Source organism: Mugil cephalus, chromosome 7 (assembly GCF_022458985.1).
Source record: "Mugil cephalus isolate CIBA_MC_2020 chromosome 7, CIBA_Mcephalus_1.1, whole genome shotgun sequence".
Lineage (NCBI taxonomy): Eukaryota > Metazoa > Chordata > Actinopteri > Mugiliformes > Mugilidae > Mugil > Mugil cephalus.
Window position 1 is genome coordinate 23,407,492 of NC_061776.1, and position 20,149 is coordinate 23,427,640.

The 20,149-nt window shown below is 44.8% G+C and overlaps 1 protein-coding gene across 1 annotated transcript in view; it reads left to right on the plus strand.

Annotated features, from left to right (window-relative positions):
• LOC125010662 overlaps positions 1–20,149 on the plus strand; it is a 141,560-nt gene that overhangs the window by 99,998 nt on the left and 21,413 nt on the right. The window contains exons 6-8 of the mRNA XM_047589423.1: positions 5,801–5,982; positions 16,421–16,677; positions 18,482–18,618. Of these exons, the coding sequence (XP_047445379.1) occupies positions 5,801–5,982; positions 16,421–16,677; positions 18,482–18,618 (576 nt within the window). The remainder of the gene's footprint in view (positions 1–5,800; positions 5,983–16,420; positions 16,678–18,481; positions 18,619–20,149) is intronic.

The window sequence follows — 20,149 nt, forward strand, 5'->3', positions numbered from 1 at the left end:
AACTACACTTAAATATTGTCAGCATGATATAAAATGAGATTTTTTTTTATTTTTTTCCCCATGAAATAAGGATATTTCTTTTGAAGCAAGGGAAGATTAAGATTAGATTTAATTTGATTTGTAAATGTAGCTGTATACTTTAAACAGGGCAACACTGTCTCCTATAAGTTACTTTTATGTAATGTAAACCAATCAGGAATAACATTACGACCACCTTCCTAATATAGGTCTCCCTTGTGCCTCAAAGACAGTAGCAGGTGGCACATGTCTAAGTAACATTGACATAAATGCCAGGTCCAAGAGTTTCCCTTATACATTTAAAATGATGTGCATGGTTGAATCACCCGAGATTGGGTTACGCATCTTTCAAACAAAAATAAGTCGTGACTGTATCAGTGACCTTTTAAGGTGTCATATCAACTTTCTTAGAGCTTGTTGGTCTCTACCGACCTCTTAGGGGAGTGATCTGCTCTTTAGTCGTGTAATTCTTCACTGCATTCATCAGTTAGTTAGTCACTAACTGTGGTTATCTTCTGTCTGTGGCTGAGCAGCTGGTGTATAGTTGGATTTTAAGACTGAAAACAGCTCACTGCAGCCAAACATGGCCCCTGTCAGAATAGTAGTATTCTGTAGAAGTAGAATACTGAGCCAAAACATTAAAATTGTGGGCTAGGCTAAACAAGGAACTGAAAGCCCTACAAATGAGGGTTCTGCAGACATGAGTGATAACTGTGTGCACAGAAGGGGTGCCTCACTGCCATCTGCAGTGTTTTCCACATGTCTTTATAAAAATATGGACGTGTTTGATTGACGGTGTTGCATTTTCAGTATTAAACCGAGACATGATCTTTCACTAAACTTAACCAGGCTCTGGGTGCCCTTAACAGAGCCATAGAAAATCGATAGAGATATTGTTTAAAAGCAAATGTCATATGCTACTGACTGTTTTTCCTCATCATTGATAACACAGATAACACATCATGGAATTCACATTTAATGCTGTAATTTAATGCTGGTGCATAAAAAGTGATGGATATTGAGTAATACGTACCCCTTTAACAATAACAGCCCTGTGGAAGTTCATTATCTGGATAGTTTTTCTCGTGCTCACAGACCTAAATACTTTTAAGTGGTATTATACCACATATTCATGTATTTTTCTTTTTCCTATTAGTGTAAGTTATAGCCAGTACACTGAAAACAGCCATCTCATCTGATACATTACAGTTTAAAGCTGTGTGAAAAGCCTCCTTGACAGCTGGTTGTGGTGCACCGTGAGTACATTGCAGTAGAGGTGGAGGAGGAGGAGGAGGGGGAGGAGGAGGAGCAAGCAGTTGCTCACCGGGAGGTAAATGAAGTAAAGTAACAAAGAAGTGGGTAAAGAGCAGCCTGGAGAGCAGCGTATGGTAATGGGGCCAGTTCATGGCCCTTAAGAGCCATCAGGCCAGCACTGAGCTTAGTGCAACTGTCACAGTTACTGCTTGTAATGTAGCAGAGCAAATGCTGTGCTGCTAGCTAGCAGCTAACCACTTAAGCATGTTTAACTATGGAAAACAAATCCCATTTGAATTGCACTCGGTGAATTTGTGTCATTTGTGATGTTATGTAATCCTCCCTGTGGGGGAGTGGCGCCTGCAGAAGGAAATCACGAACAAAGTTTTGTTTTTGTTTTGTTTGTTGTTTGTAGTGAGACAATAAAAGACAATTAATAGCAGACAATCAGGTAGATGGGGAGATCATAGCTGAGAAACAATGTTATTATGAAAGGCAGCTCATAAATAGGAAATAAACTGTCTGATTCACTGTTCTTTCATCTTGATCAAGAACGACTTTGTTCTAATCTCTTCAAATCCATCTTGGCTGCTGTGTTTCCTGAAAGTTTTCTGCCTCTCTTACCGCAGCAATAACATGTTGATTCTTAATTTGATTGCTCTTTGTCAGATGACAGGGTCATTTCTACTCACTGTTGCTCTGTAGTGTTGTATTTTTGATATCTGATCTAAGCTTTCGTTTCCCTTGACTGATCCAGTTCATTTTCAATCATCCCTTAACAGTTTGTTTCACAGATCGACTACACAGCCTTGTCCTGGCTTCAGTAATTTACAGCTGTGAGACAATCATAAGTTCCACTCGGCTCATCCAATTTGAAAACGTCAGATATATCATGTAACATAAAAGATAAAGTACAAAACATATAGTGATCAACTTTTTTCACTCACACATGCAAAATATTCTACAAAGTGGTTGTCCAGCAGGACCTTGGATAGTTTGTACCTTTAACTTCATGACCTCTAAAATGTATATTTTCAAAAAGACTAAGAGCCATTCTCAATGTCTATAACAGATAAAGCATCAGAACTGGTCTCATGCTAATGGACAAGGCTCATAAGGTCATCAGCAGACTATTAAGACTGACTGTGTCATTGCTTCACGTCACCTGTGTCTGAACCAAAAAGATGCACTTGAACCACTAGAATGTACAGCACGTTCGTCGGCTGCATCAGAGGAAAAAACTCTCCAACTAGCCATTAAAAAAGGGGTACCGAAAGAGCTCAGACTGCTGATATGCACACTGTCATAACAAGCTGGCCTCTCCTGGGTTGTGATGATCACTTGGTGTGTGTGAGACTTGTTCATTGAACTGGTCAGTCAATCAGAGAGCTCTCACAGACACAGACTGCAACTGGTCAGGAAGCTGCCAGCCCGGGTCTGACTAAGTCCGCAGATGCTCATGGCCGGAGACTGGCCAAAGGACGACTGTCAGCTTGGTTTGTCACAGCCCTTTGACATATCCGTTGTTGTGTTTAACCTATTTGGTAGTGAAAACAGATTGACATCCCAGTAGTACCGAAGCTCAAAGTTACGTGTCAAAGATGGAGCGTATAGCTATGAATCCTACGGCTAAGAATACCATAGCTGGTATGCACCTTTTCAAAAATGTATGCAATTAATGATAATGAGGAGAGCTGAAGTAATCCCTTTTTTTTTGACACTCATTTTTGACAGAGATCTCCACTGGTCACCCTGATCACATTCTCTCTCACACACAGAGAGAGAGAAGGAGGACATACAGACCATTCAGTACTGAGTCCATGAAAAATAAATGTTACTCTGATATAGCTCCGCTACTACGTGACCACCGTAATACTCCATAAGCCTCAGAGTTACGTTAAAATTAAAGCTTGATTGACCCATCTAGTTTTGTAGTTGTGTACTCGGTTGGGGAAATCTGATACTGAACTCCTTTGATTTGGTGACATAAATCAGGAGAAAATTCAGATGGAAGATCGGAGGGGTTGGGTAGCATTGTGGAGCTGTGGCCATGTACTAGTGGACAAATGACCTTGGATTTTTTTTTTCGACCAGTGGGATGATAGTCGAGACGATGTCGACTAGTCGATGGCGTAATGTAATGGTAAAACACCTACCACGCACTCAACGATTCCTAAAACATAAAAACGCAGCAGAAAGTAATGCTGTGCAACAATAAATCTATGTTCTTGACCCGAATACATATTGTAGTGTCTCATAGAGGAGGCTACTGAGGCTTTTCTGCAAGGTAATTGAAGCTTGAGCAAGGACTACTGTCGGCCGTAGCCCACATCAACACCATAAACACATCAGTCTGACACTTCTCGGCAAACTCTCAGCTCTATCATAAATTCCGTCCCTCGCATGGTGCATTAACTGACATCAAGGACAAAAAAATAACTATCTCTACGACCACAGCAACAATGTCAAATAATAAAACTGAATATAAACACATGAGCTTATATTGTGCACTGCAGATATGTTTAGTCTATATTATAGTCAATAGTGTGTAATAGTACACTATTGTGTAGTGTAGTAGTGTGCAGTGTGTCGTAAGATAATATGGCGTAAAAAAAATTGTGATATATCTCTGAAGCCTTTTCCGTCTATAGCAGCAAAAAGTGTAACAATAAAACTCACTAACACATTGTTTATGTCCAGTGTCCTTTTGGTGAAGCTGTTAACTGAATGCCGTCACGAGGATTTGGACCGTTCCTCTGTTAGCATCATAAGATACCTTTTCAGATGAGTGTCCATTGCAGTAGTACATTTGTCGTTTTCTGTCGTATTCTGCACGTCACGTTAGAATGGACCTCGTCTTTAGTGAAGTATTTCCACACACTTGATGAACTGCTGCTCGTTAACTGCAACGATCCACTGGGCTCCTCGGCTGTCTTCTCTGAGGGGTCCATGTTGTTATTGCCACGTGAGCAGAGACGAATCGACTTCCTGCCTGAAGCCTCACGGCACAGCAATGTAATGTCGACTAGCGGACTAGTCGGTACAGCGCCTACCATGTACTAAATGATTCAACATAAAAAAAATATGCCAATAGAAGTGGTAATTTAAAAAAACAATGTGCTTTTTACATAATTGTATCTTTCTGATGTGTGCGTGTGTATTTTGGATGGTACTGTCAAAATGTTCCTGATAGAGGCTCCACGTTGGACAGTTCTCATTCACTACCTAGTTAGTTTAAGTCTTTAAAGCTGAAGGACTTGTTTGAAGGAGACTGTTTTTGAAATTGCAATATTAACAGTAGTCACTAGCAGGGAAGGGTGCGTTACAGATTTAACACCAGGAGACTTGAAAAGAGGCCCCGAGTGATAACTTTAGTTGCCGATGCCACTTTGATGTCTGAACCGTAATCCTGATCCGCAAAGTGTAAAAAATAAAAAATAAATACGGAGTTTGTTTCCCTGTGATGCCGTCGGATTTGCGCAACTCATCCGACTGTGTGCTGGCCCAGATACTGTCTTGTTGAAGTGCTGGCTATCTTTTATACTGTCAACCCAATGTGTTTGTGTAACGTTGCTCTCGTGCACATTTTATGAGTCTATCTGATTCCCTTAGCTTTAGCTGAGCAGATAACGGCTCTGTTTGAACGGACCTGTCTGTTCCGTGTGTGCGAGCCAAACAGTGATATCTTACCTTTTCCCTCGCTCAATTTCTGTCGTTCCCACCGCGATTATTCTTGTCAGCGCAGCCGGTGGTTGCTGTGTGTGTGTGTGTGTGCGTGTGCCAAGATGAAATAAAATTGCAGGTGCATATGGGCTTTTTATGCAATTATGCGAGCTCGCTCGTATACTTTCCTCGCGTAGGTGCGTTAGATGAAGCAGAACAGGAAAGTGTGTCCCTATAATGTAAACTGAAAAACCTGCAAAATGGCTCATAATGTAGTGCTTAGGTGGACCTGTGCTATTAAAGTAGCATGTGTTAACGGAGCGGCGGCTCACGTGAAAGAGCCTGTTATCCTGATTAATACTTGTTAGCAGGAGGAAGGAGTGGACAACTCGCAGACTAAAAGGCAGATGTTTGCGCGGAGTAGTTGCCACAGTTCATTCAGTTCAAATGTTTTGAGGGAGGCAAAGCGGATTCTCTTAATCTTTTTTTTTTTTTTTACTTTCCCACCTTATCTCCTCGGCTCCTTCTGTTTTTCAAATCCAAGCCTCTCTTAATTTAGGTATTTTCTACACCAGGTTTTGTGGCCGTATCCTACCTGCCTGTTAATGATATCTCGGTGCCGGGTGCTCAGATGCACACGCTGCCTTTCCTGCCCTTTATCTCGCTCCTCTCTCCTCTTAGTTGTGTTAAATTAAATATTGCCTTATCAGAATGAAATGTTGCATATATTGGCTCTGCACAGGTGGGGAACAGTAATTTGAAAACGGTTCAAAAGCCTAAACCAAATGGTTAACTCACAAATGAAGTACATCGGGGGCTAATGTGACGGCAGAGTGTCTCTAATATGTGCGCGCGTCTCTTCCAGGTATGTGGTCCTTCTCCGTGTCCGAGCTGGCCATCCCGGGCGCCGAGATAGGCCGCATCTCGGCAACCGACGCCGATCTCGGCGAGAACGCCAAGCTGGAGTACACCATCCTGGAGGGCGAGACGGGGGACACGTTCAACATCACCGGGGTCAACCAGGAGGCGGTCATCACGCTCAACAAGGTGAGGGATGGCTGTCGGAGACGGAGGCGCAGACAAACGGAAGGGGGGATTGAAAGGGAGGAGGTTGTTTGAATGTTAAGAGAGAGGACGGCAGAGGAATAAAAGAGCAACGCTGGGAGAGCTGGGGGCACTAGAGCACGTACGCGAGGGAGTCGGTAAAAGGAAGAAGGGCAGGGAAGGAGAAAGGGAACAGATGATGAGGAGGAGGAGAGGTGATGACACAGGCAACGTGGGCAGCTCTATAGAGAAGAGTTTTGTTTTGTGTGTATGAGCCAGAGCCCATCCAAGAACATGTTGTCTGAGCCCATTAACCTGGAAGTACCAGAAAACACACAAAAGTACTGGAACAGATTTCACGGGTTCGCAACAGAGCAGCCTTTTTAGTGAGGGTTTCAGAACGCAGCTGATCAGTATTCATCCTACCTACTCTGCTCGTTCGCCTGCCATCTGATGAGAGTGTTTTGATAGGTTACTGACAAATGGATTTCCTGCTTGATTCACTTGCTGTGAACCAGCCTCCTTTTTTTTATATCAATATTTCCATCTGTTTACAGCAAACTAATGAAACGCGCGCACGGAACTCAATCAAAGCCCGACACAGCCACGAGCGAACGTCTGCGCCGACCGACTTCAGCTTAATTTGCAGCACAAAGTGTTTTGGCCTCCATCGAGGTGTTTTGACTGCCGCCGTTTCAGCAGGGGTTGTCCATGCAGAGCATTTTGCGCGCGCGGAAAAGATCGACGAGGCTCAGCCGTTCTGTTCTGAGCTCGGCTGACTGATGGGTCCCTTTAGTTTGACGCTAGATTATTTCAATTTCAAACAGCCATTCTCTGAGTTGCCTGTCGTTCCCAGTGATCACGTTCTTATGATGTGGCGAGCGTTCGCGAAGGGCAGTCGCGAGAGCTGGCGCCCGCTTGTTGCTCGAGCGGCTTGTTAGAGCACATACGTGCATGGGTCTTTTAACGGTGAAGAGGCCTCCATGTGGGAGGCCGGTCTGAGATATGATGCTTTCATTTCAAACGAGCTCTTCAGAAGTGCATCTGACACTTCAATAAAAGTACACGTGTGTCTCCTCTAATGCTGTCAGCCGTTTCTCTGATCTAGGGGATGACTGAGAGCTTGTGCTCTGCTTTTTTCTTTTTTTTTTTTGCTCTCCTGTTTAATATGCAGTGTCATTCATGAGTTATGTCTGAGGATGCTTGTGATGCAGTGTATTATGGAAAATCTCGTGAAAAGGCTACAACCAACAAAGAACTCATCCCCCTGAACCAGCGTTGCTCCTGCACTCAGTGGCTATGCTCCTCCGCTCTCCATCGTTGTACAAAAACTATTAAAATCATCAATGAGCCACACCAGTGCACAAGGTGACGTGTCCCCTCACGGTTTATTTTCACACAATCCCACATACGCTGCGGCGAGGGGAAGAAACAATGAACAAATTAATGCGAGCACAACAAGTCTGCTGCGAATAGTTAGATAAAAACCACAATGTCCAGCAGTTTCAGCAAACTGTTCTTCAGTAGTAGTGAGGGATGGACAAACGCACGATTCCGAGCTGAATGACAACTGAAATGGAAAAATGGAGAAAATCTCTAGCTAATGACCCCCCAATGTAGTTTTACTTAATTGTTTTCTCACAGTTTCGCCTCTAGCTGTCAATTAAATAACCGTTTAGCTTAAAAAGAAATGGATGAAGAGAACAGAAAAATGTCTGTCGCAGTTTCCCAGAAGTTCATGGTTACATCTTCAAAGTGAAGAACACAGAGAGATTCAATTTCTGAAAAAGTTATTAAACCGAGAAGTACAGGAAACCCTCAATGAGCTAGTAAAAGATTGTCCATGTGGCTGACTCATTTTCCCTCTTAATGGTATCCTTTCGATATCTATGTGAGTCATCTGATAAACCTGCTGGGACACCATTCAGTTATGGTATGCTTATCCAGAGTTAAAGCCATCACAACCGTACTATAATTTTGTGTGTTTTCTTGCTGGGGAACACCTGAGAGCGCAGGCGGTGTGTGTGTGGTCATGTGGGCATACATGCTCGGTGCAGTGTGTGCACGCCGTGTGTGAATCTATCACCGTGTCAGTTCTCAGCCTTGGGTTTGTAGGATTCGTTAAAAACAATCCGCACCTGGAGGAGGTGGTGTGTAGGAGCAGGATTTCCAAGCCTCGTGCGAGTCGCTTTGAAGGAGAGCGGAGAGGAAGGGAGGGGAGTGGATACCTTGAGAGATGCAAGGGGAAAGAAATCGAAGGCAAAGGCCCGGGAACCACGGGAAAGAGTTGGGATGGAGAGGGGAGGAGAGGGGGGGTGTTAAAATGAGGTCCTGCGAGGCAGTGACAGCAGAGAGTGCACTCTAACAAGGGAGTAAGAGTAAGAGAACCAGAGAGAGATGTGCAAGGACACATGGAGAGAGATGCGGAGACAGCGAGAGGTGTGAAATCAGTGACAGGCAGAGAGAGAAATTAGCACAGCTAGAGACTGAGAGGAGCGGGGAAGTGGAAATACCCATGCAGAAAGACGGAGAAGCCACAAAAATGAAAAACAAATGCTGAAAAGAAAAAGACGTAAAATGTATTCTAACAGAGGAGGAGGCAGACAGCACTGCAACAATGAGACGGAATGGAGACGAGAGGGATTGGGGGTAAAAAAAAAAAAAAAAAAAGAGCAACCTGCTCTGTGTAAAAGGAGAATCAATCAATTCAACATGTGCTGGGCGCCTGGTGAAACGGGCGGGAGAATCACATGTAAACAAATACAGTAAACGCCTCCCACCCGCACAATTCCTCCCACCGGATTCAGCTGTGGCGCTCTCTCAGAGGCGCCAAAACAAAAACGCAGTTAGCATTTCGACATGGCCTCCTTCGCGCTGCCTTAATCCCTCCACAAAGAGAGCCAGGAGATAGATTAGGACGGGACTGGTGCTTGCGTGTGAAATGTTAAATAAATGTGGAGAACGAGGGGTTACATGTGAATGAACAGACGCCGCAATGCACCTCTTTGCACGTGTGCTCAATCAGGTGCAGCCTTTAGGATTTGGGATGCGGGTAGGTGTGCGACAGCAAACTCTTGACGCGTCGTGAAAGAAATCGACTCGGATGGGTTGAAAAGGGTTTAGGCTTTCAGGGAATCCGCGCACAAGTAATGTAAAACATGCTAGATAGGCCACAACTCTAATAGAATTAAAACAAATGAAGCGTAAAATTAGCACTAAGCTCCCCCTCAGTTTCCACTTTGTTAAACAAACAGAAAAACACAGCCTTGCCATTGTGTGTATGTGTGTGTGTGTGTGTGTGTGTGTGTGTGTGTGTGTGTGTGTGTGTGCACGCGTGAATACGTTTAGGTCGCATTAATAAGGACTCACGTGTCCATTTTTCAGAGTCGGACGGATTTTGCACTGTGAGGAGTTTTAGCAGGGGCGCGTGATGGTCCGCACGCCTCCTGAGGAGGAAGGATTTCAGAGTGGAACAATTTGTGTTTGCCACAGAGTCGGCCTTGACCTTGCTGGTCATCTCGCCGCTGTGGGCTGAATCTATTTAACTGCTGATCTACAACACACACAGAGGCGGGGATAGAAAGAAACCGAGACGCAAACCAACCGTGAGCGCCAACGAACCACAGAGAGATATGCGCACGGGGACGCATTAATATAACTCACTTGACCTCACGCGTCCCCGTGTTTAAACAGCGGGAGCGAGGGAAAAGAGCTGCGAAGAGGCACGATTGCTCGTCTGAGGGTGGAGAGGGATGCGGCGCCCGTCCCCACCTCAGAATGATGTGTCGGATGGGAGGTAGGTGGGAGCTGCAGGAGGGTTAACAGCAGATTAAGGAGAAGCAGAGTCGAGAGAGAGCTGGAGGAAGGATTTGGGAGATAAGACAGAGAGAGAATGTGTGACGGCAAAATGAGGGAGAAGAAGAAAGACGGAGAGACAGATGAAGACCAAGGAAGACATGCCTGTGAGCAGAGGGAGGGAAAGAGAGCCTCTTTTTTTTTTTTTTTCCGCCACGGAAGGGCGAGCTGGGTCATTAACAGCCTGCAAGTCTGGGTGCCGACTGGAGCCGCCTGCTGCTTATCACTGCTTATTTACTGTCAGTCCCGCAGAGACCCCCAGCAATAAAAAGATTCCTCTCCTTCTCCCATTCTCCCCTTCCTCTCCCTGTCTCCGCCCCCCTCCTCTCATCATCGGCTGCTGTCTCTCTGCATTTCGTTACCCTCCCTCCTCCCCTGTCTGATCTCCCCCACGCGTCCAAATGCAGCGGGAGAGGCACACAAGCTCAACATACACACACACGCATATATATTTATATATACACTCCCCGCTCCATATCTGGCTCGCCCCTCACCTCGTCCTCTCCCTGTTTTGTGTCTGGAGGCCATGTCAGACAGTGCGTGTTGTTTGACTGTGGCTCTGAGTCGGCCCAGGTCGCCCTCATTCATATTCACGCGTGCACGCGTGAAGATGCACAAAACCAAGGCGCAAGCAGGTAGGCAAGCAGCCACGTGATGAAACAGAACAACCTTTTGTTTTAATTAGTTCTCCCCCTTTTACTCCATGGCCTTTATTTGGTTCCTCTCTGCTCCCTGACCGGCTGGATTTGCTCCACTCCACCTATTTGCTTATTACGTATCGCTGCTAATGAATGTACATATTGCTGCTAATAGATTTTTGATGCAGCATGTGAACAAGTCCACAGTGTAAGTAGCAGGTAATTGAAGCATTAGCATAGAAACTCCTTGACTTTGCTCTGCCGCAGTGCCCCCTAATGGCCAGAGGGGCCGCTAATGGCGACCCTGACTGGTGGCTGCCGGTGACGGTTTCCTCAAAAGTCAAAATACACAGCGGGGCCATTAGAAAGCCAGCGTCATCTGCTGGACACAGGTTCATTATTCTATTAAAAAGCCCAGAGTGTCAGGATTACAGCTGCATTTATAACCACGGATGTAAAGCAGAACAAACTAGAATACTAGACATTATTAAACAGCACGCGTAATAACAAAGTGGCATCGCTAAACGCAACACTAGTCTTGTCACAGCATTATTAATACAAATCTGGTGGTATCCCGACTCAGGAGGTTCCCTTTTGAGGTGGGATGTTTTCGGGGTGCTGTGAGCTGTGTAAGCCTGCTATTTGTGCGCCTTTCATTCCTCTTACCTGGGGGACAAGACTGCTCACGCATGTGTCAGTTTTGCTGTTATTATTTCCATATGCTCTCACTTAAAACGGCTGGCTAATCCTCGGTCACACGCCAGCAGCGCGCTCAGGATTATCTGTGTTTGTTTTCTCACGCCGAGGAGAGATTGTGTTAATCTCCTCAGAGGGAAAGGGGAGAGAGAGATGGAGAGAAAAGAGGGAAAAAGAGGGAGAAGGAGACCAGTGTCTTGCTCATATGGTTTTTCCTAAAAAAAAGAAGAAGAAGAAGACAACAGCGACAGGGGATCTCTGAGAGTGAAATAATACAGAGACAGCAGACAAGAGACAAGTGACAGAAGGAAGGGAAGGAGGTAGACCAAGAACAAAGTCAAAAGGGAGATTTAGAAGAGTCTTTGTTCTCTCAACTCGGCAGTTGTGCTTGTTGGCAAAAATGTCCAAAGCTTTGTCATCAGACAAATGTGATGTATGATCTTGATTTAGAATGCACAAAATCTAAATAAAAAAGGAGCTCAAGTTGCCAAGGACAGCGGGGCGCTGCACACACACTAAGCATCCACATCCACACTGTGCCTCAAACACACGCTGCTGGTAGGTGAGCCAAGGCGTGCATGGAGAATCTAGCTTGCAATCAATTACAGCACTTTGAAGGAGAGTCACCACCTCTGTGATTTGAAGCCTCACCCTGCAGTCATGTACATGTATTGTTCTTGTAATGCGCACGCACACACACGCACACACTCTAACACACACTAACGCACGCCTACGGGTCGACCTCTCCGAGAAGGGATGTATTATGTATTGCCAGTCTAGCATGCAGGTCGGCTAATTAATTTCTGCTAACTGTGAAGCAAATTTGAAAGGGAAATTGTACTGAAATTTGAATTTCAGAAAGAACCGCTAGAGCATCTCATCACAGGACACGAGAAGGTGACCGAAGACCGAAAGGAGGGGGGCAAGAGGACGCTAGCGCTGAGAGGAGAAGGGGTGCGCAAGGGCTACAAAGACACAGCCTGTCAACTAAAATCATTGTCATATTGCTAATTATTTTTTGATAAGTGGAGGAATATCAGCAAAAAGTCTGAAAATACAACCGAGGGTTAAGTCTTCAAATTGCTTGGTTTGCCCAGAGAAGATTAATTTTTTCTGAACGTCCCAACAAATAATTGCTTTCATCGTTGTAGGAAATGCAATGTGAAATAGAGGAGTGTGTGTTTAAAAAGTAGCTTAATTCACTGTTTTTGAGGTTGAATTCAAATAAATTACATGTGCCATCTCTTTGTTCCGTTGCCTCTTCAGCCTGGTTGCAGCAGCAGGAGTTGTATTCATGTTTATAGAGAAAATCTAACTTTGCAGTCACTGCATTCTAGGATAAACATGAGTTATATGGGACAAATTTACTGCACGCCACCCAGACATACATTAATGTTCAAAAGGTTTAGTCTATTTATATGGTAAGTAGTGCAATACCATCAGAGAGAGAGGCGACCGATTGGTCCAGGTTTCATTCTGCTGCAAAACAACTTCCCTAAACATGGATCCAGAGTCATAAAGAGCTAATTTCGGTGACAATAACAAATGATATGTAACGTACAGAGCCCTGATCTCAGCATCATAGACTCAGTCTGGGATTACGTGAAGAGAACCAACGCTCGGAGAGAATCTAAATCCTCAGAAGACCTGTGGCAAGTTTTCCAAGATGCTGAACAACCCACCTGCCAAGTCGAATCTGCGCGCGAGCGTTCTTAGGGGTATTGGTGCAGAGAGACAGGCGGACAGTAAAGAGCATGACAGGCTGAGGGTGTGCAGTGATACTAGCAAGACTATAAAGACTGCACTAGCAGAAATATGAGTGTACGCCTGGAGTTTAGCATTCATTCATATCTCCCGTCCTGTCAGCCCTCACTACCTCTGATGCAGCCTTGATAAGTTACTGTTAACACTTCAAACAGCTCGTCATCACAGTCCGCATTGTCAGAGGCTCTGCTACTTTCCGTCTCACTCCACTGTGTCAGAGGCAGTTTTAATTACTTTGCAAATCATATAGGATGATTAAAAAAATATATTTTTGATACTATTTATCCCAGGGAAGAGATTACCAACGACCCGGCAGCATTTAAATTAGCTCCACCTTTGCCAGTGAACACATTAATGATTGATTTAATGATTTCATCTGCCTATACGGGTGAATAGTTCGGCGACATCTCGACTTCGAGGTCCAACGTCCGTCCAGACTTTGAATTATAGCACATCCTTCATAATTCTTAATGACAAGAGGCAGAAAAAGGGTGAAAATCAACAAAAGTCACACAGAAGTAAAAGCTCACCTCAGAATCACAGATTATGGAAGGTAATTCGCGGTGTAATTTTTACTTTACAAATCACAGACGGACAGATCCCCAGGTAAAACTAATCCTGTGCGAATAGGGCTGTGCCTTCAGTGAAGGTGGAGATCCAGGGTAAATGAGGTCAGCGCTACTTTCTCTTTCAGCTGGTAGGAATTTCGAGTAGTGGCTACATTGCTCTCATACCACTGTTCTGTCCTATTAAATCTTAGGGGAATCATTTTCAACGTGTATCTTTCTGTAGCTTGAAACAAGTAAATTTGTTCAATCAAAATTTGACCCTACGATCCTGTTGGGAGATATCGGTGACATCTGCACCTACAGCCTCAAAGGTCCTCTTGCTGTAGCTTTAAGTCGACCTTTGATGTGTTTACGCTCTACATGAGACAACCAAGGACTAAAGGGGGAAAAAAATGAGCAAGATTTATATTTTTCACGAGACAGAAAAAGACAAAAAACGCCGAACAATTGAAGAACGATCGCGTCGTCCCCGCGTGATAAGTGCTTCCCATTAGGGCGTGTGAGGGGGAAGGATGAGTGTGCGTTGAGGTTTGTCAGAGCCGACGCTCGGTCCCACACATACAGCAGGGGAAAAAGGAAAGAAAAGAAAATGGGGACGGGTGGGTTGGGGAGTTTGGTGATGGAGTGTGTGAGGTAGTGGAGGAGGGGGAGTGGAGTGATGGAGTGCTGGATGGAGGCAGGGCGGTGGGGTGATGAGTGTGTGCTCACAGTGTAAGTGACACCTCTCCTCCTCAGACAGATTGTCTCTCTCTCTCTCTGTAATGGGGACCCCTTTAGAGCACCTTTCCCCTCCATCTACCCCTCTTATACACACACACTCTGTCACCAGCTCCATCTCCCTGTCCTCCGTGACGATTCCTCTTGTTTATTTATATTTTTCTGCAGAATATTCCCCCGGATTGCCAACATTTCAGTGTCTCTCAATCCACCGTTTCTCTGCATAATTTTTAATCAATCTCAACCTCTTTCTAAAACTGCTGATTTTCTGCAAAGCAGTTTACGCTGGTTTACAGCTCAGAGACAAGAAAGGGGAAGGAGGATCAGAAAGAGAGAGATCAGAAAGGAAAGAAAGAGAGGATATCAATATTCCCTCTGCTGGTGGGATCCTATGATTTTTAATTTTTTTTTGCCTGTGTGTTTGAATCTCACGGCAAAAATTCTGCATAGCCAGAGAGGAGCCCATTTATCCTCCGTCCAACATGGTACTCTGTGCCAATCATACTGTGATGATTCATATGCATTCATACTTTAAGGACACATCCTGACAGAGGATCTGAGGGCCCACAGGCTCAAAGGAACCACTTGTGCTTGCACACACAAACCCACTCACTCACTCACTCACTGACTCACACACACACACACACACACACACACACGATGCCTCAAACAGGTATTTTGAACCAGACCCAAACGTGTTGCTTTTCTGGAATTTAATCAACAGAAGGTGTATGTCAGAGTGCGCGCGTGAGACAGTTGATGTATGTGATTACTCGTGTGCGCCTGTGCCCTCGCTAACAATCATCTCGGCAAACCAGATCAGAGGCTATCTCCTCGCTTCAGAGGCTCCGCGCCGGCAGGAGAGCGGCACGCAATCACACGGACCGCTCAGACAAATAGGCTTCATAACTTCTCTGTAACAAACAATCACTGGGGCATGAGCCCCTATCCCAAATGAAATCTCCCGCACCTGTGTAGATGCAAGGATACAAAGGAATTTTCGATGCTCCTCATAGCCAGGTGCAAGTCTCCATGGTGATAGAGGGGTCGCCATGGTGATGGAGAAGATGATCTAAACAAGGGAAACATTTTTATGAAAAATGGGAGAATGGTTTTGTTTTCCCTTTCATCATGGCAAATTCTGTTGTTTATGGAAATGATGTGTCGGGATCACAGGCTGATATACGATGCAGCTGACAATTTGCGCTGCTTCGCCGAGCCTAGGCCACCTCCACGCTGCATGTTCACAAAAACAGCTTTTATTCCCACACGTCACGAGGCCTGAAACTACTCCTACCAACATGTTTGCAACATTTAAACAAAGCACAGTATCTTCCAGGTACCCACCAACACCAACATGGTCCTGGGTGTATTTGGCAACACTGCTTTCTCCAAACAGTTTAAGAGCCAGATAAACTCCTCTTTCCAGCTCTTTATAGCACATGCGTATGTCTATCTGTTCTGCATGCAGTGAGCAGTACTAATCTTCCAACTCCCACGAATGGACCGGCAGCATTTAATTTCATGGCTGTAAACTGTGCAGCTATATATCTCTCAGCTATATGTCTTTGCATGTCAAAAATCTCCAAATCTCAAGGCAATGTCAAACCTGCATCCCAACATGTAGGTACTTCGGCGTCTGAGCTCTGAAGAATCCTTTCAACTTCTCTGAGTGTCGGGAAGCTCATTGGCAATGCTGTAACATGAACACCTCATGAATGTCTTTTCCTACTTCACACAAAAGTCACCATCCAAGCATCCACCCACAGCAGCCTTTAAAAAGTGCCACTTCAAAAGTCCAAAAAAAAAAAAAAAAAAAAAGCCAACACCGAAGGAAACCGTGGTATTATTTACTCTAAATTATTCTTAGCTGATTTTGGATGTGACCATTCTCCAGCCTGCGAGCTGTTATCTGTTGGAATAATTCATTATTTGCTGTCTCTCATCTTTTGATATGTAATTTAGCAGTCATCTGTGGAAAATTTAGAGTGAGAATTAGACCAAATGAAAGCACAGAAACTGAATATTGGATCTGATGTTTGGGACATTTGCATAATTTCTTGCTGTTACAAACTGCCAGCATTACTCATTTCACAGTATGTAAATGTCTAAGCGTTATATGATAATGTACTTCAGCAATAAACCTTTTTTTTCCCACTGTTTTTATGCGACCAACTCACCTTCCTGCTCTGTTCTTCCTAGGCGGTAGACTATGAGAGTCGGAGCTCCTACTCCTTCTCCGTGGAGGTCCTGAACCCCATAGTGGACCCTCGCTTCCTACGCCGTGGCCCCTTTAAAGACCGGGCTTCCATCCGAGTAGCAGTCCTGGATGCAGATGAGCCGCCAAGGTTCTCCAGGGCCAGATACCACATGGACGTGTCTGAGAACTGCCCGCCGGCCTGCACCGTGGGTCGGGTCAGCGCTGTAGACCCTGACACTGGTCTGACTAATAATATCAGGTATGGTATCAGACCCCAGTCCTCCTATTCAACAAAGTCCAACCAAATGTTAAAGAGCCAGTGCTGGTTGATTTGGTGCCACTGATTTAGTTTAACTCTGCACCACACTGAATGAACACCAAGGCTCAGCGGAAGTCTATCACCTGTTCATCTCACAGCCTCCCTGCAATATTTCAGACAGATCAAAAAAGACAACAATGGCCGCTGTCTTTGCTTTGTAGACATTTTGAGGAGTGATAGCACTGCGCTCTGAGCAAAAAAATTAAAAAAAAAGTGCTTCATCATAATTGTTTTGCCAGTTAAACACTTTTAATGTGAAGCTGCAGCAGAAGGAAATCTTGGGTTTGCTTTAGCAGCAACACATACGCTGTTATCTGATGACTGAAGCAATATGTTTATTGGTAGACAGGATGTGAGGGAAATAGATGGAGGGACGATAGGGGTTGAAGGGAAGGGATGAGAAGGGTAGAACGACTTGATGGATGATGGCCTTCATCCAGCAGGGGAACCCAGGGAGCAGGACTCGTGGTAGGGGGGCACATCTCAGGAACATCTGCTCTTTGCTTCCCCCGATATGTGAAATGGAAGCTGGAAGAGGAAGTGAGGAAAAGAGAAGGATGGGGAGGGTTGGGATTGAGAAAGGAGGGAAGAGAGTGGGGGTTAAGAGACAGCCTTTATCGGAAAGACATTGATCGCGGTTTTGTTCCTGAACCTACGTTATAAAAACTTCCTTTGACATTTGTTTTTCTTTCAATATCAACACCTACATCCTATTTGTAATAAAGCAAAATTTTAAATTTTGCAGTACTTTCATCAGTGGGTCATAGTTTTAGTCACAATTGTGTCACCTCAGTTGGCGATAGATAGCGACAGACGTTTATTGAAATGACATTATTTAAGGTTTAAAATGTCAGTTAGCTTTCAGTGAGCTCTAGTTTCACCTTTCTACGGTTTCCAGTCCTTATGCCAATCTGAGCCAACTGGCTAGTAGCTACAGCTTAATATTCTGTGGACAGTGGTATCAGTGTTATCATCTCACTCTCAGCTGGAGAGCAAATAATCCTGTTTTCCAAATATTCATGAAGTCCTGACAGCTTTGCTTCATTTAGAACAGAGGAGTTTTAGTCGGAAAAAGACAAAACATCCATTCATTTATTTAGCATTTCAGAGGAGATCTTTTTCTGTTTCCTGGCTCAAACCTTTCCAAGTAAGACACATACAGTACAGTCTATCTTTGATTCAAATTCAAACTGGGCTCTTCAGCTAAAAAGAAACAAAACACAGCACTAAGGGCTAACCAAACAACTATGAGCCAGCGAAATGCCCACACAGCGTTCTCTCGGGTTAGACAGTAAACACCGACTCCTCTAGGTTTCATGCTTTCACTTGTGTTTGCTGTTGGTTTTGTCTTGAATAGTTTGAGGAAGGAGGCAGGCGATTTGCCCGTAACAACCACAAAAAAAGAGTGTGTCCCAATTAAAAAGCAAAAGTGCTAAGAGGGAGTGTGTGGGGAGGAATGATAGCTGGTATTTTCACAGAGATATTTAGATAATCGGTGGCACTTCAAAAGAGCTCCTATCGCTGGCGATAATCTCCCTATATTAATTCTTTGGCCATTTGAATGCCGACTTCCTTATCGCTACCTCACACACTTGCCCTGTCTGCCTCATTCACTCTGCGCCCCTCTGCCGTTTCCACTTGCCTCACCCCTTCTCTCTGTATTCCTCTCTGCCCCTTCCTCATTTCACGCACCCCTCTTCTCTCAAAGCATCTTTCTCCTCTGACCGCATTTTCTCAATTCCAGGTTCTCCATTGACCCTCAGTCGGACCCCGAAGCTCTGTTCCGTATCACCCCGGACGCCGGCCTCATCACCACAGCAATGGAACTGGACCGGGAACGCGACCACTGGCACAACATCACGGTCATAGCCACCCAGAGAGGTCAGAGGTCCCTTTAAGCACAACACTCAACACTTAGATGTCATTGTAGCTTCTTCATTTGTGAAACAAACACCTCTGAGACCTGCACTCACCAATGAGCAAGAGGTTTAAACTGTATCTTGTGCACCGTGTGAAAAGCACAGTATCAAGTGTGCGATGCAGTCCACTAAGCGGCTTAGCTCTGGAGTCACCAAGCCACGAGGGGATGGCCGCCTGGCGCCGCGGACAGTTTGTTAGAGTGATCCTGAGAATCAATTGCTCTTTATTGTGGGAGTTATCTGATGCCGCGATGGATCTGTTCTCGTAAGGGTTCGACTGGACGCGAGGCAGAGGAGCAGCAAATCGACGAGCGTTGTGTTAAAATCCAATGTGATCGCAAAGATGAATGGTAAACACCTTTCAGTGAGTTACGGCCAACACAGAGGCACTTCACAGGTTATGTACACTATCATTTAGGAAAGACATCCTAAGTGAATAGAACGAAAGCACAATTTAATGCCTGTTCTGCAGATTTTAGCTGGCGTTGGTCAATAACTTCATTCATTTTAATGAACCGAGAGAGGCTGATTTAACCTGTGAAGCAAGTCTACTCATTTAGACAGAAACTTGTTTTGGTGATTCCCTTGGGAACCATAGTTTCTGCTTTGACGTAGGTACTTGAAGGATGTTAGAGAACATACACCAATCAGGCATAACAGTATGACCACTGATGATGAACATGAACATTGACGTCTTGTGACAGTAATGTGGCATCCATGTGGATGTGTACCACTCACCTAGACCAGACCAGGCAACCCCCGCCCCACAAGCCTGATCCACAGAGGCCCCTCCCCTCAACCTATAGGGCCCCCACTAACAACATTCTGTTCCCAGACACCACAGGACACCCTCAGAAGACACATGTCCATATTCCAGTGAGTCACAACTGTTTTGGAGGCACAAGGGAGACCTACACAGTATTAGGAAGGTGGTCATAATGTTATGCCTTATTGGTTTATACTACTATGGTAATGTGACAAACCAAACTAACGTGCTGAGGTTTGGGTGATTTGGTTTATAGTACGAGGCCGGCAATACTGTGTACTTTTGATACTATCCACTAATCCTGTGAAAAGCCCAAAACCAACAGTGTCTCAATCGATGCCGTCTTCCCCGTCATGTTTGTGGCTCTGAGTCCACAGTTCATCCATTTCTGTTTGGGCTAGAATAGATGTTCATCTTTAAAAAGGACCAAGTCATCTCCTTAAACAGCTGGATACTGCAATTTTTTAGCTACTCACAAGAGTAAATACCAAATTTGCCAGAGCCTATTTTTGGATGCAGGGCTCCGGTGAGTATTTACAGCAGCGTGACATTTCATGTTTGTTGTAATAAAGCAACAGGGCACCCGGTGCAAACATGTGACACACTCCTCGGTTGTTTGTTTCTTGTTACTTGTAAAAGCCTATAGCGCAGAGACATTGCTTTACAATAAGTCAAATACTAAACCTCAGCCAACTGTTTATAAAATGTCCTTAAGCTAGGATAATTA